At 24.0% G+C, this 12769-nt stretch overlaps 2 protein-coding genes across 2 annotated transcripts in view; both read right to left on the bottom strand.

Moving 5' to 3' along the window:
* Positions 1-12769, bottom strand: part of LOC126899720 (pseudouridine-5'-phosphatase-like) — a 113962-nt gene that overhangs the window by 6644 nt on the left and 94549 nt on the right. The gene's annotated exons all lie outside the window — the stretch shown is intronic.
* On the bottom strand, positions 1923-5609 carry LOC126899722 (uncharacterized). The gene is made up of 4 exons (XM_050674837.1): positions 5523-5609; positions 4358-4405; positions 3300-3438; positions 1923-2462 (listed from the first exon to the last, which is right to left on the bottom strand). Exons 2-4 carry the CDS (start codon positions 4382-4384, stop codon positions 2203-2205), a joined length of 426 nt encoding a protein of 141 aa, XP_050530794.1. The 5' UTR covers positions 4385-4405; positions 5523-5609; the 3' UTR covers positions 1923-2202.

Genomic DNA, 12769 nt, shown 5'->3' with positions numbered 1-12769 from the left:
TGACTAAACAATCTAAGTCTATTTTCTGTCATCTTATCCACGATTGACGCAACACCTATACTTCCTCTTATATGCTCGTTCCTTATCCTATCTTCTCTAGTCACTCCACTCATCCAACTAAGCATTCTCATCTCTGCTACACTTATTCTCTGCTCTACTTTCTTATCAACCGCCCAACACTATTAACCATACATCATAGCTGGCCTCACAATTTCATACTAAATTTAAAAACTATAATTAGTATTTATTCATATATTATATTTTAAAATCAAAGAACTACTAATCAGGATATAATTAAAGAAATAAGAGTTCATGTTGCTTTTAAAATATTTCACCAATTTCTCTAAAGGAAACACTATCTACAGATTTGCATCGCTACCGTTTTTATGATAGTGATTTTAATCACTGTCAGATATCATCTATACTGGACCCAACTATGCCACGACCCCACTGTGCCGCGACCCCCCTGTGCTGGGTTTTTATTATTTATAAAATTGTTTATATTTAAGAAAAAAGTCAGTTATTTTCTTCTGAGCAAGTTTTCTTAGATAGTCTACCTGTAAATTAAGCTAAATTTTTTTAAGAAACAAAAGCAAGCTTGGGCAATCTTTTTGTTGCTGCAAATAATTTTCTAGTTTTCGAGCACATTCTAATGTTTCCTTAGTGGTTATATTTTCTTCTAAATTCTCTTCACTATCACTCTGCTGTTCTTGAAGTTCGCTTTCAGTTAAGCATTGGTCCATAATTTCTATGCTTGTTAATTCAGGTGAAACTATTATTTCAATGTCAACGTTGATATAGTCATTGAATTCATCTAGGCTTAGCAATTTATGGATATCTCTCAACTCACTAAGTGGAATTTCATCTTCTAGGTCAAACTCTGCTGTTTCAGTTGAACTTTTTACTAAACCTGCATGGCGGAAACAATTATAAATTGTATTGAGACGTTATCCTGTGCTAGTGTAAGAAAATTGATAGCATCCAAAATCGTTACGGTTTTGGTGAAGTTGGTAATTTTTTGGAGTTCCATGAGTTTGAGCAACATTTGCTTCCGGTAGGATTGCTTAAGACTCCAAATAACGCTAAATATTCTAGTGCCTCAACTCCATGTAGTTTATAATTTTTAGGTATATTATTAAAATCCGTGAAATACCGTTTACAAAATATCCTTTTTGCCGTATTTTTTGTTATTTGTGATTGTACCAATCGATCAAAATCAGTAATATAAGTGTAATGACTGTCACCCGGGATGTTTGATACAATTAACAAATCGATATGGTCTTTACGTTCTTCAGCGCACACTTTCAGCGGATAAACTAAATATACGGATTTATTATGTATATCTTTAATAAAGATAATTATTTATATTTTCATCTCTGCTCTACTTCATTGTTCGCACACAACAAATGCATCATAACTATTTTACTATTTATAAGTTTGTATTTTTAATAAAACATATTTTTTAAAAATGTAGAATTAAGAATATACAATTAATTTCCTACTTTTAATTAATTTTAGTAAGGGGTGCGATCGTCCTGTCATCCAAACCACAAGCCGCCACTGATATTTATGTTATCTATATAAAAAATTATTAAATGATAAAGAAATATAAAATCAAAATATTATTGGTGGGATATTAATTTTCGATATATGAGTCGCTTATTACCAATTTCTGCTTTATATAGTGAAATAAAAAAGTGAAATTTGTAGTAAGTCTTGTAAAGCTCGTTTCACACTAGTGCATATGAAAAGTTACTTTTATATTTTTCTATAATTCAATAATACTCATTAAAATGATGGTCATTGAATTTTTTTAAAATAATATATGTTTTAATTAAAATAATATACATTACAATTTAATATACTTAATTAAATATTCTTAACCAAGACTTTCAAGTCAATTTTAAAGAAAACATAATCTAAGAATATATTGTAACATTAAATTATTGCGGATTCAAATCAGTTTTAACTTATTATTTCATAAATTAAAAAAAATTAATAAAATAATTTGTTTTAACAGATAATAATTTAAAATTAGTAATTAATTAAACTACATCAGAATACTTGAAATTTTGTATAAACTAGAAAAGTACTATAATAATATATTGTAGATCAAAGTGTTTACTCTTAGATCTATGACTTAGCAAATGTTTAAAAAAATTAACAGTTATTCATTGTATGTGTCAGCAAATGCACATTATTCTACTTTGTTATTTCAGTCACGTTGACAATACTTGGTGTTAAAATTATATGACGGAAAGTATTACCAATAATTGTTATAGCATTTATACATGTCAAATCAATTTTTTTAAAAAGATTTTTTAGTTTCGTTTGAGACTTATCTTCCACTTTTTGTACACATAGATCATGTGCCCAATTTTTAACTAAATTTTCTTCTGCTTTATCATTTTCATTTGTTTTTAATAAGTCTGTTCCTAACTTCAATATTTCTTGGTAAAAATCTAAAAATTTTTAAGTATCAGTAATTGAATCTAAAGTTTTTCAATAGTATTTATTAAAATTTTGAATACATTTCTCACAGAATAAGATTATTTTTAGCTTCGGTGCGAAGCTGAAAAGGTATTGGTTTTACTATAATGTTTTTTTTTTTGTGTGTGTCTGTTACCACTTTTTCTCAGCTCTTACCGAACGGATTTCTTTCAACGATACTTCAAAAAATCACAAATCGTATCTAGTCGAAGAAATTACCCTCAAAAATTGAAAAAAAATTAATAGTATAATTACTTTTATATAGATGCATGATGTCTTTACTTATCATTTGATATATTTTTTTATAAATCTGGCCCTTTATCTGCCCACAGGAGGGGAATTTAAAATGACAACTTTTTCACAAAAAAATTGCTTTTACACTTAACTTTTGAAAGTGTTCCGGAAAGTCTAACTTTTCTATATATATCTTAAATTAAAGATAATGTAATATACTTTATTATGGAAAAAAAAATTTTCGGTCTTTATTCATCTTCACGGTGAAAATGGCTACCAATTGCTATTTTCGTGTGAAAATTCTCGATTTTATTTTTTACATTTTTAACTTAATAATGCTATGACATATTGAAAAGTGTATGGATCAACATTATTTTTTTATGAGAAATAATATTTTTTAATAATCCCTTTTTATCATTTTTGCCATATTTAGTATTTTTATTTATAGTTATAAAACTAAATTATCGAGATTATTTTATCTTCTGAATAAGTCTTTAAATACTTTTTATGTCTTTTACTACAACTAAAAATTTTTGGTAGTTCAATTACGAATTATAAAAAGTATTAATACGTACAATATTGTTTGTCATCCCTTAAAATCTGTTCTACGCCCAATGATTCAAGGTCTTGGGAAATTATTCCTAAAGCTATGGGAAAATTAATCTCAAAAAATGTATGTTTTTCTTTGTTCGCCATTGCTTTCACAATGAAAATCTAAAACATAAGATGAATAATGAAACTATCAATAATGTATACTTAATAAGTGTTCAAGAAAATTTTGAGTAAATAAAACCTCTTATTTTACCTTCGTGATTATATTTGTTTTAGCAAGATATTTACTGGGACCCAATACTTTTCATAAGTTGTTGTTATATATAATGTGTGAAGTAAATATTCGGTCTAAAAAAAATAATCTGCCCGTTGAATTATTATTGTCTTACAGATCTTTAAGTATGGTTTAATCTCTCGGTCAAACATTTTTCTAATGGTGTTGATTGTACATAAATGTTTGTAAGATGATTCTTGAAGCAAATTAATTTTTTTAACGATATTATAATATCTACTTGACTCACTGTACAGTGTCAGTATAAGTTTGGAGCGAGCTGAGAACGTGTCCATAAAAGTGTGCATAAAATGCTAAAAACAAAGTAATGCACTACTTTGTTTTTAGTATTTATATTAACTTTAAGTTAACTATTATCTGAGCTTCTTGCAAAATTAGAGAATTATAATTTAAGTTGATTTAAACAAAAATGTTAAATATCATAATGTTGGTATATAGCTCCCTTGCACTCATAATGCGGAATATGATACAATATATACAATATATAATATAATATATAATATGTATATAAAATATATATATAATTTAAATTATATCGATTCGATTGCACTTGAATCAATAAATATACAACGGACGTCAAAAAAATGAACTAATACTTGTAGTAGGTAATTTTCTATTATTATACCTCATTATTACTGTAATACATTATTAACAATAGCAAACAATAAGTCCATAAGCTATATAAATGAAAAAAATCTATATACGCATATAATTTTTTAAGGATAACTACAATTTATTAAACAGCAAATTCGTACGTAATTATTTTATGATAACAAAATATACACTTACTGACGCAAAAATAATCATGATCTTCATGTTGACTCGATAGAAATAAACCTAAAAATATGTACTATTGTAATTTTTAAATACAAAGAAATATATTCAGTGATTTTTTTATCACGAACCACTGAATTAATTGTAATAAAAAAACAATTTTAGGGACTAAAATTATACAAATTATTATAAATTAATTAAAGTTATAACTAAAAAGCTCGAAAAAGCTATTTTTACGGAAGAAGCATTTTAAAATTCGTAACTTTATTATTTTAAAACTCTTGTAAAATTCTCTAACAGAAACAATTATTTCAAAATGTAACTTTTCTGGCTAGAAATGTTGTGTATATTTTTCATGCTAGTGTAAAAATCAGAAAAATGAAAAATTTTTACACGTGTCTATTCTATTCTTAACAATAGAGAATATTTTGAATTTTTAAAATTCCATGTAACATTTAATTTTACTGTTATTAGATGTTTTTGATTCCTTATTCACTATAAGGATATCAATATAACGTTTTAAATAACAACATGTATATCTTGACATATTTTTACCTAGACAGAAGGAGGAGTACTACCGAAAAATCAATGTTTTAATTATAACCACACACGCCGAAAAATAATAATGTTTAGAGTTAAGTATAAACTTATGTAAGGACAAATTAAAATCAAGAGATTAATAAAAATAAAATATTAATTAAATTACATCATTAACTTATGTTTATGCTAATTAACAGATTTTTGATACGTGTCTATACTAGGAGTCAAGTCGGCTACATCCCACCTATAATTGATAACTATCTTGACGGTCATCCGTTAAAACCATCAGTCCGAGTACTGACGGCCCAGTATTTGTCCTTTACTTACATATATTTCATTTATTTGAAAATTTAACTAACTATGAATATAAAACTTGGAATAACTTGAAATAACTTACTTAGCTAAAAAAAACACTGACTTTAAATAGTTTAACTACGTAAAAGTATTTATTTTTGTATTAAATGAATTTAAATACAATTAATAATTGTATGCTTAATTTTTTATTATTCTTATAGAATTAAAATTTAAAAACATTTATATATATATATATAAATATATTTTTTTTAATTATAAGAAAAAAAATTTTTTGAATGTGTTTTTCTTTTGTTTAGTCATAGTTTTAAGCAGATGAATTATTTACCTTGTGGATCGATATACTTGATTTTTTTTTCTTGCAATGGCGTATTAACACGTATAATGTAATAAATATAAATCTAGTATAGCCTATTTTATATTGTAATTGATTTATAAAAATAAAAAATGTTATCATTTTAAAGATTTGGCTTTTATGTAAATATGTTTTGTGAAATAGCTTTGATCTAAAAATATTTTTCTGCAATTACACTGAACCAAAAGCGTTGGTAAATTTAACAACACTCGCGTTTTATTTAACCCTTAACTAGTGATCTGGTTTTTTATAACATTCTAGTAATGTGCGGTATGTCATATCGCACCTCATTTAACTGTAGTTATACTATGTTTTTGTGTAAAATAAAACAAGTTTTTACACTTGGGATGTTATAAGTTATATACTAACTTATATCACTAAAAAAAAAACAGGATAAGTTAAGATAATAAATTATTAAGTTTAATGAAGTATAAATATTATTAATTTTATTCCATACTTTTAACTTTTTTTTTCTCTTGTAAAGAAAAAGTATTAATTTTACTATGATGCAATGTTTAATATTAAAATGGTTAAAATAAAGTTAATTTTATATGAACTATCTTTATTATTTTATTATGAATCAAAACTTTTTTCATAACGCACCTATAGACATTAAAATTTGATAAAAAAAAAAAAAAAAAAGACTAAAATCCATATTTTTATACCAAAAAAATTATTTTTATATAGAAGAATTATCATTATTATTGGAATCTTTAATTTTAATAAGTAAAATAAAATTATAAAATCTTAAATTATATTTTCATTCATCACTGACACATGATTTCAAACGTTTCCAGAATAGTCCAAGCATTTTAGATCTCCATATAAATGACAATCATAAAATCTTTCCTTTTTTATTTTTGATAGACAAATTTTGCGTTTTTTTTTTTTTTTTTCTTAGAGCCGTTTGGCGCAAAATCGACAAATTAGCGATAATGCCGTGCAAGATGACCGGCGAGTAACGGAAGACGTTCATCGTAATCTCTCATTATAAAAGTGTAGGTGTAACAATTTTTTTATTAATATCTAATTTTTTTCTCTTTGTTTCCTTTAATTATAAAAGAAGTTTTTTGACCGTTCGGTTTTTTGCCACGTAATTAAATTAATTTTTTTTATTTAATAAAGTCAAGTTTGAAATTGACATCATTAAATAGAAAAAAATGAAATTGTTAAGATTAATATGCAGTCAGCAAATTTTATAATTGCTATTTACAGTAAATTTATCAAAAAAGCTCTATTTTTTTTTGTTGCTTTTTTAACGTAATAGATCACTTAAATATTAATCATAGTAATCATTTATAATAAACTTTTGGTGTTTAAAAAGATTCTACAATTGAAATATACAGAACTGAATTAATTTTAATGATTTACTTTAACTAAAAAAACCAATAAAAAAAGTTGTTCAAAAGATCTACTCAATTGAGCGTATTATAAAATTTGATTATAAACGTAAAAATCGATTGTTAAATTCAGATGAAACTAGAAATCATTTTTATTTTTTTATATGTTTGTTTTATATAGCAACATGTTATCAAAAAGTTTGGAATGTTATAGACTCTTAGTAACACACACAAATAGAGTTAAAAATTAATAAATTACAAAGTAAAATTATTTACTTTTGCAGTTGAATACTTTTATTATATCAAATTTAATTTGACAATAAATACATTAAAAGTATTATAAATGAATCATTTTAATTGTTTGTATGGATAAAGCTGTTTAAGGTACTTTTTATTTAATTAAGGGATTTTTTTTCAATTTTCGAGGTTAATATCTTCAACTAAATACGAATTGTAATCATTTGACATATCGCTGAAAAAAGTAGGTTAATTGAGGGTTGGAAAAATAAATCGCCACCACAAAAAAAAAACATATAGTAAAATAATATCAACATGAATAAGAACTTTTTTCTCATGAGGGGAGACTACAGTGATGGAATCCTTGATATTTATTGAAGTTAACGAATCTAAATGAGATAAAAATTAAATAATTTGAAAATTTTTCTAACTTAAAAAAAATGCAAAATATTAAATGCCATAGACGGATTTGAACCTGGTGTACCCAACCGTATAAGACACAAGTGTTACCAATTCGGCAACTGTTCGTCGCTTTCGTCAATAAATAAAATTAGCAATATAAGCTAATTCAAATTTTAAACTTATTTTTTCGACTTAAAAAAAGCAAAAAAATTTAAATAAGTTTAACTTCTTATATTCATATGAACTTTATACTAAATAATAATATAAGCTTTAATTTAAGATTAAATATAAGTGTCAATATTTCCGAAAAATTTTCAGAAATTGAAAAAACCTAACTTGTGTGCAAAAATTGTTTTTTGAATTCCTCCTGTGGGTAGGTGTAGAGTCAGATTTACAAAAAAATTAAATCAAATGAAAGAAAAATATCTAAGGTTTCAATATGAAAAAATAATTTTAATTTGTTCGTTCTTAAAAGAGTTATGGCATTTTTAAGTAATAAAATATTTTATGTTAAACAGTGATTTTTACATAATAATTATAAGTTTCGTTAAATTCGACGGCTATATCCCTATAGAAGGAAAGGTGTTGGAACAAATTTTTTTTTTTTAATTTACAGTATTTATTATAAGCTTTATTTCGACATATGTTTAAAAGACGTTGTATTTTAGAAACATTTTCAAAAGTTAAATTGAAAAAACTAGTTTTTGTAAAAAGTTGCTATTTTAAATCCTCCCCTGAGAGCAGGTTAATTGTTAAATTTTTAAAAAAATGATGTAAAGGTGAGAAGGTATTTTTTTGTGACAATCATTTATTTTCTCTGTTCTAATTTGACCTACTTTTTTTAACGATACGTCAAATGATTACAATTCGTATCTAGTTGAAGATGTTACCCTCAAAAATTGAAACAAAATTTTAATTGATTAATTGAACAGTTACTTATCTCATATTCTCCATACAGACAATTAAAATCATTCATTTATAATGTTTTCAAAGTATTTATTGACGAATCAAGTTTGATATGATAGGTTTCAATTACAAAATTAAATCATTTTACTTTGTAATTTAATAATCATTTTACTTTATTGGTGTGTGCTAATACTAGACTATAATATTCCTAATATTTTGGTAACATGTGCTATATAAATATTTTCTAAAAAAAATGATTGTTAGTTTCTCCTGAATGAACAATGGATTTTTATATCTTTTTAACTACTTTTTTTTTATTAGTTATTTTAGTTAAAGAAAATCATTAAAATTATTAAGTTCACATTTTAATTGTAGAATCTTTTTAAACACCAAAAGTTTCTAGAAAAATATTACTATTATTTCTAATTAAGTTATCGATTACAATAAAAATGCAAAAAAATATTAAGCTTTTCTAATAATTTTATTATAAATAGTTATTATACAATTTTCTGGCAGCATATTAATCTTAACGATACATTTTTTTTAATTCTTATAAAATTAACTATTTAATGATGTCAATTTAAGACATGCAAATTGATCTAAAAGTCATGGAAATAAATTAAGTTTTTTTACTATAAACTTTCACAAAAATCAACTTAAAAAAAATAGGTTAAATATGTCATTTTCCTTATTTTTAACATATTATTAAAAATTAAAATCATTATTAATTTAAAACAATTTTTTTTTGTTCTTAATTATTTTTTTATATGCAAATACTTATTTTTTAATAATATTATTGATAATAAAACTTAGAAGTGATAGAAAGTCTAATTGCACATTTGAAAACATCGCAAAAAGTTTATTTAAAAAAGTATATTTTTATTTCTGATGAAAGTTCCTTGTAGTCCAGAGTATAAAACTTATAACTTTGTTATAAATAACAAACATTTTCTATTGAAAAGTATTGCGTCAAGCCATTTAAATTTTTATACGCCTTAAAAGTGAAGAAATATACAACTAATTTATTATCTTTATAATATCTTCGTAAAAATTACAATATTAAATTATTGAATATCAATTTCATTCTAAATTTAATTCTGTAATTATTATTTATTCATATATTATAATTATAAATCAAATAACTAATCAGGATAAAATTAAGGGAAAAAGAGTAATTGTTGTTTTTGAAATAAATACCAATTTCTTAAAATTAAACACTATCTACATATTTGCATCGAAGCGTTTCTTAATCACTGTCAGATATCATCTATACTTTCCCAAATATGCCATGTCCATACTGTGCCGCGACCTCACTGTGCTACCATTTATTATATTCAATTTTATAAACATTGTTACAATTTTACTAACATTGTTAGTTATAAAATAAGAACAGTAATATCACAATGGGTTTTCATTTTCCACAGATTCAAAAGATTTGATTTTTTTTCACTTACTTTTTTTATTACTACGTCAACATAATGTGCACAAAATGAAAATGATCCAAAAAAAATGTAGTCAAATACATTATTAAAGATTAAAAAAAATTAATTATTACTTGTCAGTAGTAACAGCAATAAGTGTTAAAGTAGAAATAGGAGAAAGGAATATTTTTATACAACCGTTTGTTATAGTTACTGGGACATTAGTGTTCATGAATTTAATTATTGTATATTTCGTAACGTGACGATGAAATGTATGCATTGAAATGAAACATTTTTCTGATTCCGAAAAAAGCATTAATGGTGAGGGCGACCAAAATAATTCCGATAATTCGGACACTGGTACAGTGAGATGTGTCCCAGAGATGTCCTTTAACATTTTGTATAGAATGCTTGATATAGATAGCGTAAACGCATTTGTACTGTACAATTCGTATAAAATAATATTGAGATAATGAAGCTGAATTTTTAAAAATATTAGCATTTGCTTTAGCCAAATTGAAATTGAAATTTCCTGATTAGATCATTTATTATTTTATAAGCTAGTTAAATATGTATTTATTTTAAAAAAATAATTGATAAATCATGAAATTTATAAAATTAAAAATCATCAAAAAGAATATTCTTAATATAATTATTATTTTAAGAGTAATTGGGTGAGTAAAAGTGACTATAATTAATCACCTTGTATTTCGTTACCTAAATTGATCATTGGCCATTGATAGCTAGAAAATTTTTATTGGAAGGGATAGTTCCCTTCCTTTTAATGCATTTTACGACAGAGATTTTATTCAATGTCAAATATCAAATTATACTAGTTTAAAAAATGCTTGAATTCCTCATTGTGGATTCTGACTGTATCGAACTTTTAATAAATGTTAGACATTTTTGAATATTATTTAAAAAGGATAAATTCATTTTTAAAAAATATTAAATGATTAATTGCGTTTTGTAATACAAAGTTATATATCAAACTTATTATATTATTATTAATAATAATACTAACGTCTATCAAAACTAAGATACTGACGATTTTTATATTTTACAATATAATGTTCTAAAATTAAAATATTAAAATTCTGGAGCAGAATTTTTTATTTATAATGAAAATAATATATAACAAACACATTTTACTTTAAATAAGTTGCTGTAAAAAAAAAAGTTTATACAAAGAACAATACTGTATTTTATAAAACAACCTTTCATCTGTTTTAAATGTTAAAAATAATAACAATTATATTCAAAAATGAATAAGTAAAGGTTATATTATGACATTTACTGATGTAAATAATAAAAAACCATTGAAATTTATATTTCTTACAAATTATATATGACGTTATTAATGGGATTAAATAATAAATTATTTACATTTTTTCAATATGTTCACACAAGTATAAACGATTTTTTTAATGACTTCTTCTTCTTCTTCTTCCTCACCTTAACCCCAACTACTTGGAATCGGCCACACTTATCCTAAACTTCCACTTGACATGATCTCCCACAATGACTTATATTTTATATTTTAAATAGATCATTAATCGATGAATTATTATTTAAATTATTTAAAAGAAAATCTTTTCGTATTAATTCTATTGAAACTGAAGAATAGTTACGTTAACTTGTTTCGTGCAAAGACGTGCCTAAAAAAAGGGATAGTATTGTGTTTCCTTTGAAAACCTTACAGAACAGTTAGGAAAAATTACAAAAAAATTTTATGATCAACTTAACCGGATTCCAATTTTACTTGGTTGTTTAGTATAAAAAAAAGTAATATGGTTAACTTGTCTATTGTGATCAAATGATAAAAAAATATATATTAATATCTTCAGATTTCACAACATGACTACAAATTATGTATTTTAAAATGTTATTATTTTCCTCCCATTAATCCAATCTACTTGTGGTGGGACATCCTTAACCATCTAAGTCTATTTACTCTTATCATATCTACGATTAACGCTACACCTATACTCCCTCTTATATGACCACTCCTTATCTACATACACAACTAAATAATTAAAACTAACATCATAGTGAAATGAATATTTTTTAAGCTACTTTTCGAAGCTTCAATGAAACCACATGTTCATCTCAGTCATAGTCATTTTTATCATTTTTTATTATTATTTCAAATATTTGCAGTTATATCCATATCTACAGTTATATGGTAACATAGTTCGCCTCAAACCTGTAACTATTGCTCTGAAGATAAACTCCGTAATAAACTCGAAACGTTAGCAAAAAACAGAAGATATGAGTATATTTGTAAGTGTTCTAAAAAATAATATAACAATCCTCGAAAGACTTAACACATTATTTTATTATATTGCAAATTATACAGAGTACACAGTAAGTTAAGAAATAGGTCAATTGTTACAAACATTGAGAAAAATAGAACCACATTTTTTTATTTACTGAAAACCCTATATACTTAAAAAAAATTTTAGTGTAATTATATTTGATGTACTCATTTATTATGAAACACATTTAATTATCTTTAGAAATTTTGCTTTCCACAGTAAATTACCCTAAATATGACTAGCCAAAATTATAAACAATTTTATTAAATAATATTAAATTATTAATATAATATTAACAATAATGTAATGGGATTTTAATAAATTTTCCATTATAATAATTGTACTAAGGTAATAATTTGTACAAAATTGTTGTAATTATAATATACCTACTATAAATAAGTATTGATGTAATCTTATTATTGTAAATATAAAACACATTTTTCAAAAATAATGTTTAAATTATTAATTTTTTCCAAATTAATTCATAATTACGTTGTAATAATACAAATAAATCACCTTAAAATTTTTTTTTTGTCTATATACCTATTTATTACGCAATTAGCTAAATAGTTACAAATATGTAGATTTTTTAACTT

The sequence above is a fragment of the Daktulosphaira vitifoliae genome, unplaced genomic scaffold, assembly GCF_025091365.1.
Source record: "Daktulosphaira vitifoliae isolate Bord-2020 unplaced genomic scaffold, ASM2509136v1 Scaffold_2, whole genome shotgun sequence".
Lineage (NCBI taxonomy): Eukaryota > Metazoa > Arthropoda > Insecta > Hemiptera > Phylloxeridae > Daktulosphaira > Daktulosphaira vitifoliae.
The sequence above is the reverse complement of the archived record's forward strand: the minus strand, read 5'-3'. Positions and strand labels throughout refer to the sequence as shown.

Coding starts and splice junctions, on each gene's coding strand:
- LOC126899722 (XM_050674837.1), bottom strand. CDS start 4,384: ATGAAGATCATGATTATTTTTGCGTCA. Junction 3,439..4,357: donor TCATGATTATTTTTGCGTCA/GTAAGTGTATAT, acceptor CTTATGTTTTAG/ATTTTCATTGTGAAAGCAAT. Junction 2,463..3,299: donor AAGGGATGACAAACAATATT/GTACGTATTAAT, acceptor AAAAATTTTTAG/ATTTTTACCAAGAAATATTG.